The 20,767-nt window shown below is 40.9% G+C and overlaps 1 protein-coding gene across 2 annotated transcripts in view; it reads right to left on the bottom strand.

The window, feature by feature from the left end:
* Window positions 1–20,767, bottom strand: part of Pth2r (parathyroid hormone 2 receptor) — a 76,011-nt gene that overhangs the window by 17,362 nt on the left and 37,882 nt on the right. Inside the window, exons 8-10 of one of the 2 annotated variants that reach the window (XM_052749704.1) lie at window positions 16,212–16,272; window positions 11,510–11,573; window positions 765–1,555 (exon numbers count right to left, since the gene is read on the bottom strand). In XM_052749704.1, the coding sequence (XP_052605664.1) occupies window positions 1,103–1,555; window positions 11,510–11,573; window positions 16,212–16,272 (578 nt within the window). In that variant the 3' untranslated portion in view covers window positions 765–1,102. Of the gene's footprint in view, window positions 1–764; window positions 1,556–11,509; window positions 11,574–16,211; window positions 16,273–20,767 lie in introns of those variants that run through there. The other variant, XM_052749703.1, reaches the window with a different exon arrangement.

The raw sequence follows: 20,767 nt of genomic DNA, 5'->3' as shown, positions 1-20,767 counted from the left end.
TTTCTTCTCATGAATGTTTTGTTCTACACAACTGTAAAAAGATACTTCAAAGAATTCTGACATAGGAACAAGATGATAACTCTCATAAAATTCTTAGGAAAATCTTAAAAGATGAATTTTTAAAATATCATATCCATTGCTCTTTAAAATATGAAGAGGAGTTAAACAGGTATAATCTACTCTCTGTTGTTAGGTTAATGATTCATCTCTTCCCAACTATTACCGCAGGAAGGTGAACCTCCAAAATCAAGAAATGGGAATGAGAAGGAAATTGGTAAAGGCGGGATTTTTTTTAATGAATGTCTATTTATTAAAAACAAAAACAAGCAAAAAAACAAAAACAAAAATCAAAAGCAAAACAAAATAACAACAACAAGAAGAACCCCACAATATTTACAAACCTACAAGCAACCTATCACATTTTTGCTTCAGACTAGGGAAAGTGGCTGCATTCTTTTGCCTAATGGAGCCCTGTCATTTGAAATAACTCATCGTCTTTAGAAAGTAAAGAAAATCTCCAAATTAGAACACTCACAGTTCATCACCCATGTAACACACTCACAAAACCCAACGAACACTTTCTAACAATGAAGTTTGGAAGTTTATGTACAAAATAATATATAATTGGATATTCACACTTTTTTCTTCAAATTAACAGTTTGTTTCTTAATTCCAACAGGCTTTTTTTTATTCATTTTACATACCAACCACAGATCCCCCTCTCATCTCTCCTCCTGCTCCCTGCCACCTTCCCCCATCCCCAAAGGAGGGATTTATATAGATTAAATTTAGTATGTGACTTTGACAGAATTGCAAATTCCAAATTGATTTTTTTCCTAGAGAAAAATCTGCCTTCCAGAAGTCTTCCTTAAATTTCTCAAAAATAACACTACAAATAAAATTCAGGCTCTAATATATACTATAGAAGCTGTCTGTGAGTTACAGACTAACAAGAAATGAACTATGCATTTTCTATTTATATTTATTATAGAATCAAATTGTAGTATTAGAATGAGGAGTTTATTACTTACTGTTTAAAAGTTCAGTAATTTATACCAATATACCTATACGTTAAGTAAAAATATTCCTCGTGTTCAACATATTAAGAAATAAGCCAATCTGTGGTGTGAATGGATGGGCTGCATTTAGAGGGTCTCTGAGGGGAATAAATGCATACAGCATTTGACTTTGATGCAGACAAGTATTGCAGAAAAAGGTGAAGGTTAAGGTCAGGGGTAACCAAACAGAACCCTTCTTGCCACTGACAGCTGGGCCGGAGATGTATCTTGGGTTTATTTGCTAAGTGGACTTGTTGAAGAACCCTGTAAATAGTGGAGATTGCCCCACTGAGGAACAGGATGCTGAGGGCCAGTGCTGTCTCTGAAGATCTGAAGATACTGTTCAGGTTGCTCAGTGCAAGTTCCCAGAACAAAGGACGGGCTAGCTGAAGCCAACTCCAAGTCTTACGTTCACCCAGGATGAATGTTATGGGCTTCATCAGGGATGAGCAGGATGAAGGAGGAGAAGAAAAAAGTTCACATCCGTTGAGCCCCTCCTGTGGAAGGAAAACTCAGAACTGAGGGGAGGGAGAAAGGCAGCCACTCCAGAGTGTGTCCAAAGGCACAAACTGGGGTAGACAAATGAGGCTCTATCTGGAAAGAGAGGGGAGAAGGAAGAGAAGGGAGAAAAGGATGGATTCTGGAAGAAGTTTCTATTCACCGGGTGACATCCATCAATAAATTAGTTACATGTTTACAACTATATGCATTGGTTACATTTACTTTTCTTGCTACCTTAAAAAAAAAAAAAGGTTCACTCATTAAAGGTGGGAATATACCTTTAATCCCAGGCAGAGGCAGACAGATATCTGTGAGTTTGAGGCCAGCTTGGTCTGCATAGTGAGTTGCAGGACAGCCAGTATTACAAAGAGAGATACTATCTCTCTCCATGAAAGAGGCAGCACATTGTACAGAGACATACATGAAGGCTTCACGTGATTGCCAAAGAAATCATTTAGTGAATGGAATGTGTGAGAGTGAGTCCCAGAAAGTGACAAAAAGCACAGGCCGCCAGTCACCAGTTGCCACAACTTTGACCTTCCTTAGAATACAACAACAGCATGGGTTATGGTTTCTCCATTAGGTCCTTAGGTCTCTGGAACCAGCAACACGGGCAGAGTATCTCATTTAATAAGTGAAGGACTTTCAGAATACCATCACTGATGCCAGAGTTGAACAGGACTGAGTTGGAGGTCCACCAGCCTCTCTAGGACAGGCATCAGCTCTTCCATATAAACTCACCTAATCTGGCCACAAGATGTCTCCAGAATTTTCTATTGTCTTTTCAATAAATAAAACTCACATCTCAGGCTAAGGATGTAGCTCAGTTGGTAGAGTGCTCAAATAACATCCACAAAGCCCTGGGTTTGGTTCCCAGCATCACAAAAGGTTGGGGGGGGGGGAATCAAGATGGCTCAGTGACAAAGGTATTTGCTGCCAAGCCTGATTATCTGAGTTCAGTTTCCAGAATCCACATGGTAGACAGAACCAGCCCCACTTGTCTTCTGACCTCCACACAAGCACAGCACGCCCTGTGTGCACGCCCTGCCTGCCTTCCATACAAATAAATATATAAATAAAATGCAGGGTTTTTTTTTAAAAAAACGGTGAAGATGGGTGTGGTGATGCATATCTGTAATCTCAACACTCAAGAGGTAGAAGTAGGGTTATCATGAGGTCAGGGCTATGGTCAGCTACAGTGAGTTCAAGGCCAGCATGGGGCAGGGGTGGGGAACCCACACAACTCCAATCTCTAACTTCCCTTAAATCTCTCCATGTGTCACCACACTTTCATGAAAAACTGCAACATGTGTTAGTTCAGTCATGACTCTACCCACCTGCTAACTGACCTCTTATGTGGTTTGCAGCTCTGCCTTCATTCCTGGCACAGAAAACATACCCCATTCACTTATACCTCCTATGGAGAGACACTTAACTCAAAGCAAATATCGTCTAGTTCTCATTTACTTTCCCCTCACCTGTGAATCCAGTGTCTCCGGTTTCTAGATACCCAAGCCACTCTCTACCCCACCAGGAGCATCCTCAAAGCCATCTCCAAGGGCCCCATAGCAGTCTGCTCAACCTCTCAATCAATCAGTACTTCTCTAGCCATGGTTTTAATTCTTTTCCACTGGGACAGTCCTTAAACTCAGGTCTTAGTGTCTCAGGGGAGCCCCAGCTTATGGAGCACCTACTGAATCTGCCCATTGTGTCTTCATTGCTTCTTCCAGGCCTGACTGGCCCTGTCTACTGCTTTCCTTGCTCTTCCAACTGGGCATCCCTGTACTTTCTGATGAGGCTCTGGAAGCTGCAGCATCTAAACATATGTCCTCCTCTGGTTTGCTTGTCGGTTTTCACTTTTTGAGACAGAATCTCGGGTATCCCAAACTGGTCTAGAATTCTCTTTGTAGCCTGGTGAGAATGACCTTGAACTTTGCACCTCCTGCTTCAACCTGGGGAGTGCTAGGATTACCAGTAAGCACCATTTCTATGCTTGGTTTATCTATTGTTAATTAAAACATATTCCTCTTGTATTCCAGTGCCCTATAGGAGAATTTGAAAGTCATACTCATCAACATAAAGACAGTGGGCTTAAAAACCAACTGTCACATTTGGGGGTGCTTGTTTTTATAAAAAGCATTATTTTCTAATGACTAGTTGACTCTCTTGAAGATTTCAACGTGGGAAAACAAAGCATAATAGGACAATGCTCAGTTATCAGTCCCACCCTTCCAAAATCAATTTAATACTTCGGCATTTGTGCTGAAGTCAGTTTTCATCTGGAAACCTGGGTTCTCTTACATATGTCTGACTGCCCAGAACTCCTTTATTGCCTTAAACATAGTTTGCTCTGTGTGTCACTGAGAAATTCTGATCCCATTCTACCTGATTCTACTCTCAGAAATATAAGCACTCCAAAGAGAAGCCACACATTCTAAACAGAAGTTGCAACAGCCAAAGCCAGAATTAGGCTAGGGACCCAATTTGGATTGAAAATTCTGTGCTACATTTATTTGTGATTGTACACAGGGAGCATGTCTGTTTGTGTAATGCTGTGGCACAATTGGATGAAAGGCCATAAAGAAAAGAAACCTGATATTGTAAAGGAAATATATATTTTTAAGCTGTTGAAATGGAAAATTGTTTTTTATAAAAATTGCTCAAGATAGAATTTGGCATGTTTTCGAGTGAAATAAATAGGGTCAAAACACAGGTTGTGCTCTTTTCTGTCACACTGCTGTACAACCTTTACCTTTATCTGCACAGCTGTAGTTTACCTCCCTAGACAGAAAAAGATCTGGTGAAAAAGACTTGGAATTTCTACAGTTGTGTGTGCTTTTCCTTATTTTGCCTTTCTTCTATCCCAGTCCCCAAGGACATCTACTTTGTACGGGTGGTTGGTTCTTTCAGCTACTATTGATCCATTGGCCAGTGTTCCAGGAAACTCTCAAAATGCATTAGGAATATAGAGATTTAGGAGACAATATTGTACTTATTTACATATACCATGCAGCTTAGTGGGCAAGGAGACAGTCAACAGACAGTCAGAAGCCTTCTGTTTCTTTGAGGTTTGGAGCCATCCAAAAGGTCAAATTGAAGATATGACACTTCAAAGAAGCAAGAGAAACGCATCCTAGCCTGCTAAGGACTCAGAAAGGCATGTGGAACAGACCTGGACAAGTTCAAACTCAGGTAAACAGCTGTGTAAAGGGTGTGAGTATGAGCAGGAGAGTCCATTCTACACACTCAGGGATTTATGGCCTATTAAAGATGCCTGGAGCTCACCGGGTAACAATGTATATCCTCACGTTAGAGTCTCAGCTCTCCTCACTTAGCAGCTGAGCAGCTTGGTCCATTTCCTTATTTAGAGTTACTGCACCTGTACCCAGCCCACGGTGAGCACTCTGTCATCTTTGTTGCCATTAGTGTCATCCTTTCTGCTTTCACAACACCTAATCGCCCAGAAAGAGAAGGACCACTCTCTGGACACTACGATGGAGCTCTCTGCTCACTTTTCCTTTCGGAGGTTAGAGGATATGGGATGCCTGGCATGGAAATCCCCAAAGGTCTGGAATCCCAGGAGGTAAATACATAGGGAAGTCTTCCTAGAAGTTACTGCAAGCAGTTTTACATTCAGACTAACCTGAAAGCTTCTGCTACAGAGTTAGGATATGCACAAATACATATTAAAACTCAGAGGCTTTATTGTCCCTGGGGAAAATGGGGGAGGAGATTTTCCTTCCCTCCTTTTCCTCATACCATTTACCTAAGAAAACTTTTAAGCACTTTCTCATTTCTTCAAAATATATATAAATATTTTTGTTCATCAGACAGGTCTTTTATCATATTGAAGACCCAAGGGTGTCTTTCTCAAGACCTTGGAACCAGTTCTTTAAAATGCAAGCATCAAAGGAGATAGCTCCTATCTCCTGGTTTTCTTGGGGAGAGAAGAAGCCTAACTTCTGCAGGTGGACATCTTCAAGGTTCAAAGCCACCTCTGCCACAAAGCATTGAGAAGTTTATTTTCCCTCTGCATAAAGGTAGTTAACACACACAGGTAGTCGCACCAAGTTTAGGATGATTCATATGCACCAAATGGCATTGATGAGCCCTCTTGTGTGAGAATCAGCTGTTGTCCATCTTGAAAACACCTATGCAAAGCTTGATTCTGTTTAGCCACAAAAAAGAGTGAGATTTCTTTGCCATTGCAGTCTCTAATGTTAGCAAATGACCTACCATGCACATGGCACTCTAGTTTAATAACTTAACATTAAAAGTGCTTTCTTCCTGAAATAATTTTGTAGGCAGCATTTCAGTAACAGGAGAAGGGTCTGGTTTTCATTGTGCCTCCTTAACCAGGTATGGTGATGCACACCTGTAATCCCAGCACTTGGAAGGTAGAGGCAGGAGGATTGGCTACCTAGCTAATTCAAGGCCAGCTATCAGACAGACAGAAACACAGAGAGACAGACACACACACAAAGAGAGAGAGAGAGAGAGAGAGAGAGAGAGAGAGAGAGAGAGAGAGAGAGATTTCCTCCATAGCAAAGCCTCATTCCTATCATCATAACAAAAGAAAAGTGCTGGGTAATCAAAAAAAAGAACAAAAGAAAAGAAAAAGTTTAAAACAACAAAATGATCGGGGAGCAAAGCTACAAGACAACCTACTAACATGAAATCCGTGAAAAGACAGTGACTCTGTAGAGAGATGCAGCCTGAGCACTTAATTTCCAGAGTAGGGCCCAAAGCTGTCAAAATATAGATAAACTGCACAAACATTAAACTACAAAAAAAAGAAAATAAGACAACAATCTGGATCACAATAGTAACAAAAAGAAAATAAGACAGTGGAGAGTCAACCAAAGAAAAGATTTGTAAACTGAAAGTTATGAATACTATTGAAAGGAATTAAAAAAGACACAGATAAATGAGAAAATATCCCATGTTAATAGGTTGGATGAATTAATTTGTGGAAATGTCCATACTACCAAGAGAGATCCCGGTATTCAATGCAATCCTTATCAAAATTCCAAATACATTCTGCACAGAAGTAGTAATAAAAAAAAATCCTAAAATTCACTTGAGAGTACCTAAAATCCTAAATGGTTGAAACAATATTGAGCAGGACCAAAGCTGAAAGCAAACTACTTGATTTCCAACTATTTTACAAAATCACAGTAATCAAAACAGTGTGGCAGTATCATAGAAAAATGCAGGTGGCCCACTGGAACTAGAGGTCTCACAAGTAAACCCATGCATCTATGGTCAAATAATTTTCAAGAAAAAAAGTGAGGAATACACAGCATGGAAAAGAGAATTTCTTCAATAAATGGTGTTGAAGAAACTAGCTATCCATATGCAGAAGAACGAAATTGGACCCTTGTCTCACACCACAGACTAAATAGTCTCCAAGTATACTAAAGGCTTAAATGTAAGACCTTTAATCATAAAACCAAGAGGGAAACAGGGTAGAGATTCTTCATTACATTGGCCTGGGGGATATATATTTACATATTTATATATGCCCCAAACCACAGACAACAGACTAAAAACTGAATGAAGAAAACCCTAATAAAGGCAGTCTAGCCAAAGAGTCTAGTCTCTATGACCCAAGACAGGCCAGACCTCCCTAGGGATTCATACCATGTCCAGGTGCAGGAAAAAAAAAAGGGCTGTATAGGCCAGGTCTGATGGTATGTACCTGTAAACTCAGCACAGAGGCAGAAGGATCAGAAGTTCTAGACCAGCCTGGGCTACATAGCAATATCCTGTCTCAAAACAACCTATAGCTATACAAATGGAACAAATATAGCTATACAGTCAAGCCATGCACTATGGTGCCAATGTCCTCCCTCTCTTCATACCTCTAAACAGACTCGGTGAGAAGAGACCCAGTCAGCTTCCAACATGGGTGTTGAGTGACTGCCTGGCTGGATGGATTGCCATGGAAAGTAACTCGGGAGCCAGTTTCTCTTTAATCAAATATTTATTAACTTCGGAAATGGGACCTCACATGGGAAGCAAGAAAATGAAAGTAAAAATAAGAATATTACTTTACATTTTTTCCTCAGTGAGCAGAAGGTGAGTCATGAAATACTTTATTAGATAAGTTACAAGAGTAAAGACTGACTCACTTTTTCAGAATCTAAATACCTCTGCTTTGAGGACATAAATAAAGATTTCTACTATCAAAAACAGTTCACACACAAAAAAAGTTTGTTTGTTTGCTCTCTTGTTTATTTTTTTGAGATTATAATTTATATAACTGTAAGATAATTTATTCATTTGGGATATGCACTTTCACACCTTTTTCACAATAGCAAAGTGATAGCATGACAGCATATGGGAAGAAAGAATATTCTATCATCAGAAAGCTCTGCATAGCCAGAGGACCACTCAAAGTGTCTTTGGGGGCCATGGGGTCAGGAACCAAAAAGAGTCTCTGAGAGGCCTTCCATGTCTAAAGTCACTTACAGGTATACATGCACAAGCATTAACACTACCATAGTCTAGAAACTGAAGTCTATCCTTTATCATTCTATGGGGACACCAGTCTTTGCTTGCCCAGTTGTTTATTCTGGGACACAAGAACTTGGAACTTCTGGCAGGTTCTCACCACCCTCCAGTATCATTATGACCACTGAGATCTACTGGCCCTCAGTATCATTACTACGTAACAGTCCCACTGCTAATCTCCTCCAAGCCCCAAGGGCTTTCTGAATGAGAGCTTTGATTCCATGGGTTCAGTGTGAAAACCTTGGGTTCTCATCACTTGCAGAATTCTGTCTCAATTTCTTATGAGACATACAAACCTCTTCAAGGTCCATCCCCAGCACTCCTCGTCCTCAGTTCCTGATGCTAGCACACAGAACATGGAGTCAGAACCAACACATTTCTCCCCAGTCCATTCAGTCTTCACAAATGAATAAATGAATGGATGGATGGATGGATGGATGGATGGATGGATGGATGAAGCCACCCCATTAATCACTAATTTTCTTGCTTGTGGTTTTCTGTTATTAATCTCTACCTTCTTTTGAAATAGATATAAAATCATCTTTCATTTTCTAACGGCCTATTTTTCTTATAAAGTACTGGTCTTCAGAATTGAAGTAAAATAATCACTTCCTATAGAATCTAGGTTCTAACACACATTGAACTGGGTCTGTTGTGTGTCTTCTAATTCTTGACTCTGTGGGATTGTGGGTACTTTCAGGATTCCTCTCAGCCATTTCCACTAGTAATCTTTTATCTGAGGTGATACATCCAGTGTGGTCCTCCAAACAGGTCCTTCCTATTTGGAGGTCTCTGTTATGGCTTATCTCTTGACTCTTAGGATAATTCCTCATTTTATTATAAACTTTGCCTTAGGGTTTCTCTTTGTAGCTCTGGCTTTTCTTTTCCTTAGGCTTCTCCTTGCCTTTTTAAATTGTCTCTCTTATAACTTTCTCCAGGTTATTGATAGAAATAAGGAAGATATTGATTCCCAGGGTAATTGCTGGCACCTAATGAGAACTTTCTGATACATTCACAGACTAAGTCAATCATGAAGATTGGAGGAATTTCTTTTATCCTTGAGTTGTAATAATGAACCCCAAAGGCAATTCTCGATGAATAGAAATAGAACTCTCTAATCTCTTCTATGATTTATAAGACTGACTAAAAGAACTTCATCATATTGGAAATAGTAGCCAAGGATTCTTGGGCTGGGAGATGTCTTGTTCAGTAAAGCCTTTGCCCTACAAGCATAAGAACCTGAGTTCAATCCCCTGTAACTTATGGAGAAAAAGCCAGGTGTTTGCAGGCCTAGTGAGCAGCAGCAGGTGAAACCCTGGAGCTTGCTGGCCCATCAAGCCAGCTGAATCAGCAAGCTGGCTCCAGGTTCAATGAGAGAGCCTGTCTCAAAACAAATATGGTGGAGAACTATTGAAGAGACACCAGACATCAACCTCTGGCTTCCATATATATACGTGAGGACCTCACACCTACACAGGTGTGGGGAGAGAGAGAGAGAGAGAGAGAGAGAGAGAGAGAGAGAGAGAGAGAGAAAGCTTGCTTTGTGATTTTTAGTTGAAGAAGAAAATGTCCTCCACCGTCCTTTATCAGTGTGACAATTTTATAATTCTTTAACTCTAAATTGGCTGTTTCTCATTTTAATTTAGAAAGCTCTGCAAACAAATTCTTCATGTTGATGATAGCAACTTCAGCCAATAAACAGACAACACTTTGGGTTAAAAAAAAAATTATTTGTTTCCATGGAATATGCCCAATAGTTTACCACTTTTTACTTCAATGCTGACAATTCTATCAAGAGCTCTTGGACTTATGGGTCCTTCCTTTTATCAGATGAAAAAAGATCGAACAGCTGCTGCATAGAACAGATGTATTTTGGAACATTCACTGAAAACACAAAAGTAGTAAGATATACATTGTCGCCCCTTAGAAAGGACAACAGTAAGACACGATGACGGAGCAAACACTCAGAGGAGAGAGTAGAAATTTGGAAAAGACAAAGGGTGGCCGTGCAGATGTGCAGAAAGCTCAGTGAGAAATGGGAAATCAGCAGAGGACAGCAAACTCCATTGTGGAGCCTGTTGCTCCCTTCAGGATCACAGATGCTGTCTCAGAGACACACTGCAGTCCTGGGTTGTCACTGGAGTGACACGGTAGCATTCTGTTTACTTTTAAAAGGCAAGAATTTATTAAAGTCCCTTGTTCCTTTACCCCAGACACAGCTTTTGTGTCTGAGACACGGTCTAATTTGACAATCCAATGGCAAGGTTCAAACCGCCCTCCTGAACTATCCCTGCACCGTTTCGTTTCCCTCTCTAAGCAACAACATCCACAGGCCTCGGGGAAAGGTACTTTTTGACCTGCACGACTATTCTTTAAGCAGTTTTCCCATAAGCAACATAAACTCCTACTGATTGTCTAGAAGTGCCTAGACATATGAACAGCTGCCCATCTGGATACAGTATGGTCCCAGGTCCCAGGGAAAGTGAATGACACTTGTAAGGGAAGCAGGGAGGGGACAGGAAGAAGGGAAATGGGGGGAGGGAGGGTCAGAGAGAGAAACATGATCAAAGAAAGGCAAAGTAGTCATTGGGCCTTTAAATTACTTTCTAATGTGTTAACATCTATCTAGCATGTGTGTTTTTAGGACGTGCATCATCTTGTATTACATACAAAAAGAAGTGAATATAAGCTAGCATAATTTCTTCATCAAACCAGAGAAACTGATACCATGGAGAAATCCGGGAAAGTGAAAAGTAAGCATTTTGCTGAGTCTTGTTGGCCCAGATGTGTAATTTTGTTTTCCTTGGCAACCCAGACGCAATACACAGTAGAAACATTCAGGCACCTGGGTCTCATGCAGTACACGCCAGCTCTAGCCTTTTTCTCTATTACGTTGTAGACAGGGTCTTGTAGGGCATCTCTTTTGGAGGACCCGGCCCATGTCCATGAAGCAAGCAAGACAAACAGAAGAGTCAGACAAGGCTCTAGAGAGGATCTCACCATCACTCTTCTTTCCCCAAATTCCTCTGCTCTGCTGTTATTCTGCATTTCGCTTCTCACCACCTCCATTTACCAATAGGTATTGAGAACACTAACTCCGGAAGCAATTGATGAAAAGGAGGCTGTAATTTCGAGCCTTATAAATCCTTGCACGTGTAAATATTCACATGTGTAATGAAGCCTCAGAATTGCTCCCAGGTGCCACCTGGTTACCCTGATTCAAAGAACAGCAACCAGTGTCTGCACCAGACCCAATGACAGCCACAAATAGAGGCTGACCCCTAGCCCTGACTCTCCCAGCTAATGTGATAGGTGTAAAAGTTCCTAAAAACCCAGTGTACAGTAAAGCAACAGGCAAACTTGCCCAGAGTTTTAGTGGCGATTTTATTTGTTTGTTTATTATTTATTGAAGCTACATAAACTTTTAAACTTACCCCAATAGCAGCTAAGATTGGAGCCTGGTAAATCCACCGGTCTCCAGCACTAAGTTCCCAACACCTGAGGTGCAAAAGAAAGGAAGGGAAGAAGAGAGGGAAGAAGGAAGGAAGGAAGGAAGGAAGGAAGGAAGGAAGGAAGGAAGGAAGGAAGGAAGGAAGGAAGGAAGGGAAAAAGAGAAAGAAAGCTTAATGAATAAATTTGGCCAAACAAATAAATGAGAATCAACTCTAGCCCCAGCTTCTTCTTTTGGAGAAACAAAAACATTTTTAAGATTCTGATCCTGAAGTATCCAAACCACTGAAAACACATTATAAGTCCTGATTTCCTTACCATGAAGAAGCCTGTACATGAGTGTTATAATATAAGGAAGTTACTTCTACAGTAATCAGGTCAAGACCTTGTTTCTACAGCCACAAAAAAAAAAAAAAAAAAAAAAAAGTTACCTAAGTGTGGCACAATAGCACTTTGCTTTTATTAGCATCAAAATAAGACATAATAATTTAAAAAATTTTGGCAAAAAAAATCTATCTTTTTCAGAAGTTAGAGCAATTTTATTTCATAGCTTATTATCTATAGAAATACAACAGAAAACTGAACACAGATGATTCTTATCACAGAAATAAGAACTCAGCTTTGTTGATGGACTGTAACTCATTAGTGTTCTCTTGACTAGTTTTTATATTTACTTGTAAACCTTCAGTATTAATTTTCATGAATATAAGTGGTTCATTCATGTCTCATTTGAACCAATTTAACATCTTCCTAGTTACTCTTCATTGAACAGGGAGTTAAACATTTTGGCAGGTGTTCATTTCATATCTGTGTGTGATCCATGATTTGCATCTTTAACATCGACAGATTATGTTAATAGCATTGGCAAAAATACCCCACAATTTAGCTATTCATTGCAATTAGTTCCTAATCCCTCAGGAAGATTTAAGTAACACACTGTCAGAGATCAGTGTGGGGAGATGACAGGGTGTTGTGAGGTATCCCAAATGCCCAGACTATATAGAATACAGATGGCCATTAAATATTTGTTTTATTGAAATGACATAAATTGAATCCAAAATAAGTTTAACTCAACCTCGCCTAATCTGGCTTGTACTGGTAAAAGCCATACACTAGATTAAATATTACAGAGGGATTTTTTAAATTACTTCTACTTGAAAGTTTAAGCTAACACTTGAAGCAACTGTTTAAACTTAAAGACATGTAAATGAAAGTCTTCCATTTCTTTCTACCCAGACAAAATTCAGTATTGATTATACCAATAGTAAATGATATAAAGAATTGGGGGAAATGTAATGTTAATTTTTCAAATTCTGCATGATAAACTTATCAAGAATTTGTACTTTATGAATACCTTATAGATGATAAAATGCTATTTCAACAATTTTTAAAAGGTGAAATATTTTCAGTCCCTATCTACAACTGTATGTTTTTAGAGTATAGTTTTCATGTACAAGTAATACATTCTCACTTCAAAAATCATAAAAATAGAAGACATCGGCTATACTGAGACACTCTGATCTTCCCCACATTCTCTCCTTATTTTATTAAATATGCGGACAGTGCCTGTACATTTCTAAATGAATACCAGCATCATATTCTTACTTTTTCTCATTGCTGTATTTTGGATCTTAAATTACTTTCCATGTGTTAAAGGCTTTGTCTGGCATTACTGGGAGGTGGCAGGATCTCTACAAGGTGGGGTCTAGTGGAAGGAAGTTGAACTGTTGGAGAATGCCTTTGAGGGAGAAATTAGGAGTCTCAACCCCCTTTCCTTTTGATTCCCAGACACCATAAAGCGAACAGCCCCTTCTCATTGTGATGAACTATATAGGCCCAACAAGGCCAAACAATCATGGGTCAAAACCTCTGAGAGTCCAATCTGAACTTTCTCCTATTTTTTAAGTTGATTGTCTTGAGTATTTTTGTCACAGTAACAGAAAGCTGTGATGACTGATACTGATTATCAGGATGACATGATCTAAAATCACCTAAAAGACAAACCTCTAGTCATGTCTGTGCATTTCTCAATGGGTGATCAATTTCTGGAGCCCCATCCTAAATATGAGTGGGACCATTCAGTATGTGAGGGTCCTGAACTGAATAAAAAGAAGATAGCAGCAAGCAGAGCATCCGCATTCATCCTTCTCTGCACCCGGACCACAAAACCATGACCCGCCACCTCATGCCCTGCCTCCATGACTTCTCAGCCATGATGGACCATACCTCAAACTGTGACCCAAAATAAATCCTGCTTAATTTGCTTTGGTCTGGTATTTTCATCACAGGAGCAATAAATGGAACCAAAACACTAACCCACTTCTCTCTCCAAAAAAATGTAATTTATATGCTGCTGTGCAATTTTATGTTCCTTTAGAATGTACATATAAAATTGCATATATAGATTTCCTTGTTGATACCAAAATGTATCAGTCCCACATGTATGTTGCAAGACTGTAACAGAGAGATCAACAAAACCCCTGCGTCAAACTAATTCTGTCCCTCCCAGCTGAAGTCTGCACAGCCAGTGAACTTGGAATCCTAACAGAATGGAAATCAAGACACAGAATTGTTAGACTTGCACACTGAACACTGAGTTGAACATTTTCAGCATTATGTACCGGCATCCCTCTTTCACATTCTTCAGTAGACAAGAAAGATCAAAGAGTGTTGCTAAGTTGCACACATCAAGGCTCACACTACCCTCAAAATCCTTCAGCTATAACAAAAGTCTTGATGTACCAGCTACAAGGCTTTTGGATTCCATACATTTTCATTTCAGTTTTTAGCATTGGATAACATCTTCACAATCTTTTCTCTCTGCCTCACTATCGTTTTAGCATCATGTCTCCTAACACACGGGATTCAATCATGCAGTTCCAACTCTACAGAAATCATTATTTTGGGAAGTAGGTCAACATCAGCTCTCTCTAAATGAATCAAAAGCATTGACTCCGGTGGGTTAGAGTGTCAAAATTTCAAATTTTCTTTTTGACATAATAAGAGAGGCAAGTGAGATTTCAGACACTTTCAATAAAATGCTATGACTTCTTATTTTAAATTAATTTTTCAACAGTCCACATCATACACAGCTGAGGAACTCAACTCTGTTCGGAGATTTTTAAATAGATTTTTAACACTCTAGGGAATGAATTTCTGAATATTGTAGTTTCAGGCTCGAGTGTTTGACTGGAAAGTAGGACTTTGTACACCAACATTGGAAACCTGTACCATCCTATCATAGTGAGTAAGCCAGCCCTTCCCCTCCCACTTCTCCCTCCCTCTCCACCATATTCAGTAAAAATAGAGGAGACAAGAGGGGCTGGTCCTGGAGAGTATACAAATCCTAGATGTTTGAGTGCATCTTTTTGCTGCCTTTTCTACTGCACAACCCACGTTTCCTTCCGAATGACGAAGCTAACGTAGAACAAAGGAGTTACAGGTCCCGTCCCCCTCCCCCCCCCCCCCCCCCCCACTCACTGGCATCCCTTATCTCCTCTAAATGAAGCAGGAACAAAGCAAGTCTGCTTCTGTTGCTGCCATAAGATGCCCCTATAAGAAGCAACTAGGGAGGAAGGGGTTTATTTGGCTTCCATTTCTAGGTTACAGTCCCTTAATGAGGGCAACCCAAGGCAGGAACTCAATCAGCTAGTGTCACATCACAGCCCCAGTCCGAAAGAAACAGAAGCACCCATGCTGCCTGTTTGTTTGCTAGCCACTCGGGCTCGCTTTCCTCTCTGTCTTACACAGTTCAGGACCCCTGCCTAAGGAATTGTGCTGCCCACAGTCGTCAGGTCTTCCCATATCCATTAAGATCATCCTCCACCGACATGCTCCCAGACCAACCTAACCTAGACAGTTCTTCAATACGAGCTCTCTTCTCCAGGGATTTTAAGTGGCAGCAAGTTGGCTGGTATTTAAAACTCACCGTCGCCAGGGTCTTATAAAGTGTTACCTGTTTTGTAAGTACATAAAAACCAGGAAACAGAAAGCACTGATCCTGCAATTTTATCAGTTGGTTTAGCTTCTCCTAGTCTAATAACAGTTGATAGAATTTTAAGACGGGGCCGGGCAGTGGTGGCGCACGCCTTTAATCCCAGCACTCAGGAGGCAGAGGCAGGTGGCTCTCTGAGTTCGAGTCCAGCCCAGTTAATAGAGTGAGCTCCACAACAGCCAAGGCTAACCCAGAAAATTCCTGTCTTGAAAAGTCCCCCTAACCCCACCCCCCCAAAAAAAAGAGAGGGAAAAAGAATTTTAAGACTGGAAGAGACTTCTTTTGTATTTCCAATAGCTTAGGACTGAAGGTGTATTTCAGTGCTAGACTGTGTGCCTAGAAAGCACAAGGCCCTCAGTTCAAGCCTTGGCATCACACACACACAAACATGCAAAAGCAAACTCAGAAGTTGAATGTGGAATGTTAAGAATGATGGGCATAGACACGTTTTGATCGTTATAGTTCTTTAGATTACATAAAACGCAAAGTTCAACATCTGAATCTATTCTGTGAGCCTCTCTGTTCTCTGACCTAGGAGGTAAACAGCTGCGGGGCAATGCGTTAATCTACCACCGCACACAGGCAACTTCATGTGACTTCCCCAAAGGACAACAGTGTCAGGAACAACAACCACATGACAGCCTCCGTCCGCAGAAACCCCCACCCCCACCCGCGTTCTGATTTCCACTCACCTGGTGTCAGCCAGAGTGGCTCGTACCACCGCCCAAGCCATAACAAACACCGCTGGAAATCCTGTAACAAGAAAGAGGTTTGGAACCTGTATTTACTTTCAGATCAAGGATTTTTTTTTTTTTCTCACATGCCTGTAATATTAGCAGTTAAGAGAGAAAAATAGACACACAGAAAGCGTTGTGATTAAGACAAGTGCACCTAACGCCATCTCATCTATGGTGATATTTTATTTGTATTAAAATGTTATTTGTATGTTAATAAATAAAGTTGCCCGGGGGTCAGAGTTATTAGCAAGCCATAGGAAAGCAGGGCAGTGGTGGTGTACGATTGTAATCCCAGCACTTGGTAGGCAGAGTTAGATAAGTCTCTGTGTGTCCAGGGATACAGCCAGTATTGGATACACATGCCTTTAATTTCAATACCAATCATAGAAAACCTGGAGGCCTATACAGACAGGCCGTGAGGAGGCGGTCATGTGGTTGGGTTTACAACCAATGAGAAGGCAGGACAGGAACTCTATATAAAGACTTTAACACAGGGGTAGGTCTGGTTCGGAGAGGTAGGACCACCGCAGGAGGAAGGGTAAGGTTTTAGCTCTTAGCTCTGACCTCTTGGCTTTCTTCTTTGCATTGGTTCTGTGGTTCTTATTTAATAAGAAGGTTGGTTACACCTACACTCATCAGTTTGAGAAGTGACAACATAAAGGGCAAATGGCCCCTGGAGATCTGAAAATGATGACGTTTGGTCAAGTTTTCACGGCAGGGACGGAAGGGGAAACCTCATTTGGAGGGGATTGGGATTCCCAAAGCCATAATCATGCAGAGGGTGGTACACTCTGCCTCTCGATGCACAGACACCTGCTTCCAAGGAGTGGAGCAGTGAGGGCAGAGAAAAGCTGGGAGAGGCCGTGGGCTTAAGAACATTACACTGTTTGCATTCTAAAGTGGACGGCAAGGAGAAGCTACCAGCAGGTTTTAAGGTCAGGAAGACTGAGGCTTTGTCCTTTCTTTTGGCTCCTAACAGAAGCACCTCCCGGAAGAAGTGGGACCGAACTGACTGCTCAGAAAAGAGGTATTATAAAGAGAGCCTGGTATCCTTGGCTCTCTTCTGTTTCCTCTCTCAGCATCGCTCTCTCTTACATAACACGCAATCGGCCACTCCATGAAGCCTGCACCAGAAGCCGATGCTCTCCAACCTCCAGAATCGTTTGCTGACTTCTGTTTATTCCTTACTAGAAGCTTCAGCTTCTTTGTTTTTTGTTTGTTTGTTTGTTTGTTTGTTAATTTTATAATTAATTTGATTTTACATATCAGTCACGGATTCCCCCTGTCCTCCCCCCCCACCTTCCCCCAATCTACCCCCCATTCACGCCTCCTCCAAGGCAAGGTCTCCCCTGGGGATTCAGCTCAGCCTGGTAGATTCAGTCAAGGCAGGTCCAATCCCCTCCTCTCTTCACCCAGGCTGAGCAAAGTGTCCCAGCATAGGCCCCAGGCTCCAAACAGCCAGCTCATGCACTAAGGACAGGTCCTGGTCCCACTGCCTGGGGGCCTCCTAAACAGTTCAAGCTAATCGACTATCTCACTTATCCAGAGGGCCTGATCCAGTTCCATGGGGGCTCCTCAGCTATTGGTTCATAGTTCGTGTGTTTCCACTAGTTTGGCTATTTGCCCCTGTGCTTTTTCCAATCATGGTCTCAACATCTCTCGCTCATACAATCCCTTTCTCTCTCTCTCTCTCTCTCTCTCTCTCTCTCTCTCTCTCTCTCTCTCTCTCTCTCTCTCTCCAATTGGACTCCAAGAGGTCCACCTGGGGCCTGGCCGTGGATCTCTACATCCGCTTCCCTCAGTCATTGGATGAGAGTTCTATCACAACAGTTAGGGTGTTCGGAGATCCGATCACCAGAGTAGGTCAGTTCGGGCTTTCTCTCGACCATTGCCAGTAGTCTATTGTGGAGATATCTTTGTGGATTTCTAGAAACCTCTCTATTCCTATGGGGTCTTCATTTATCATGGTATCTCTTTCCTTGTTCTCCCACTCTGTTCCTGATCCAGCTGGGATCTCCCACTCCCCTAAACTCTCTTTCCCCTGACCCTTGCCCTTCATTACCTCCCTCACGTCCAGTTTGCTCGTGCAAATCTCATCCATGCTCTGTCATTGGGCAATCCCTGTGTCTTTCTTAGGGTCCTCTTTACTAGACAGCTCCCTGGAGTTGTGAGGTTCAGCTTCTTTGTTATAGCAACATAAAATGAACTAAGACAGGGATGTTAACAAATACTTCTGTATTTACTTTACCACCCAATGAACAATTGAAAACTATTTTCTAGACTGAGGTCACATTATATACATGTAACACATTACATACAGGTGATGAAATGTTTATACCTGCCGATGACTTTCAAAAAACACAGAATGTGAAATATTTTCTACATTGAAGGGATGACAACCCAGGATAAGAGCTTTTATAATAATAAGCAGGCATTGGCACCTCTTTGGACAGTTGAAGATGAAGTATATAAAAGTTAAATACCATATTCATAATAGTAAAAACTAAAAGCAAAACCTTTTAAATACAAAATTAAAGTGCAGAAGGATATGTAGATGAGGGAATAAACGGACAGAAGAATAAAACATCATTCGTGGGAGAAGTGGGATCAGGACAGGGAAAAGTAAGGATGTGTTAGGACGAACGAGAGAGGCTCATTGCTTCCTTTTATTCCCCTCTACATCATTCTTAGAAGTTCATTTTTAATTGTGTGGCTATGTTTGTGTGAAAGTGTGTGCCATGTGTATGTGGTACCTACAGAGGCCGGAGGCATTGGACCCCTAGGAGCGGGAGTCACAGGCTGTTGTGAGCCACCTGATGTGGGTACTAGGAATTGAACTAAGGTACTCTGGAAGAATAACCTGTGCTCTTAACTGTTGATCAACCTCTCCTCCCCCGTCTCTACATCTTTATGGTTAAATCTTATAAAAAGTGGTCAGGTTAATACTTGTCTTTAATCCAGAAATGATCAGATAGGCATTGGTTCCTCTTCAGATTTTAACTTTTTTTTCAATGCACTGTTTAAAATTATTGTTTTAAAAACCAGTGTAAATAGTGTATCACTAGATTTCTAGGTACTTGCCTAGCTGAAGAGAGTTTAAATGAGTGATAGAAGGAAACAACTAAGTTCCCTTCTACAATAAAGCTGACAAATCATGTCACTGAGAGAAAATATGCACTTGGATTCTCTGAATGTTTTCCACTTTGCAAAGCAGATGTCATGCTTGTAAGCATTTGAAGAATGGATTTGTGAAAATAAAATCAGTCTCTCGGTTTCTGAGATATGAGAACAGCATAATCTATCAATCAACCGGATGTAGATAGGTACTTTTTAAAAAGAGTTTTGCTTTCAGAGCCAGGAATCTTCTCATTAAATATGCCCTAGAACAGCATTTCTCAACCTGTGGGTTGTGACCCCTCTGGTGGGTCAAGAAGCCCTTTCACAAGGACATATCAGATAACCTGAATATCAAATATTTACATTACGACTCATAACAGTAGCAAAATTACAGTTATGAAGTAGCAACCAAATTATGTTATGGTTGGGGGTCAGCACAGCATGAGGAACTGCATCAAAGGGTCACAGCATCAGGAAGGTTGAGAACCACTGCCCCAGAATATCTTTTAAAGACTCGAGTCGCAAAGAGAGAGTCAGAAGATAGACTAGCTGCAGAATTTATTGTCATGTGGGATAGTGCTAATGAAATCAAGCTAATTTTGGGTAAAAGATGCTCCATATCCATGTCTGTGAAGATCCTATGTACTTTAATGAGCATTCTTAAATCTCCCTCAGGAAATAGAGATCGCAAAGGACTGTGCTTATTTACTGCCTTGTCATCCCAATGACAAGATCATTGTGAGCAAATTAACAAAAGTTGTAAAGGAAAGTTAGAATCCTCTGCTTGCATGAAAGTCTGCTAGAAACAAGCCACTTTTACCCTTTCTTCTTTCCCCCATTGGAAGATCTGAAATCAAGTCTCCCAGGTTTCATTGTGAACTCCCAACTTGAACTGAGCAAAACAGACTGCACTGAGTGGCAAGAGCCCAAAAAAAGAGCTGGTGAGAGGGTCTGAGTCTGTTCATTATCAAACCATAAGAAATTAGAGAAAAATAAATTTGTAGTGCACACAATCGATGTAGAAATTCATAAAAGGAAAGAAGCGAGCTGGGTTCACAGGCAAAACTTTACCCATAAACACCATTTCAAAATTACGACAGCATTACAGTCAGCTGATGTCTTGTCAGTCCTAAAAGCCTTCAGTGAGTGAACCAGTTTCCTTTTCCTTAGTTCACATTTCCAGATGCTGTAACAGTTTTAAGGCAAAATGAGCAAAGGGAAATGCTCCTGCTTCATTAGGATGGGAAAAAACAAGTCTTCCAATTTAATCCTGAGACATTAATACCTTTCTCCTACTCATAATTCAAATACTAAAGTTGCAACTTAGGTCTGTCTACAACTGTTCAATCTCCAGGTGCTTCTCTTTTAACCACCTCGGGGTTTCCTTTCCCTGA

The sequence above is a fragment of the Peromyscus californicus genome, unplaced genomic scaffold, assembly GCF_007827085.1.
Source record: "Peromyscus californicus insignis strain IS unplaced genomic scaffold, ASM782708v3 Scaffold_21__1_contigs__length_65335640, whole genome shotgun sequence".
Taxonomy (NCBI): domain Eukaryota; kingdom Metazoa; phylum Chordata; class Mammalia; order Rodentia; family Cricetidae; genus Peromyscus; species Peromyscus californicus.
Note: the sequence above shows the minus strand (reverse complement) of the source record. Positions and strands in the feature narration are given on the sequence as shown.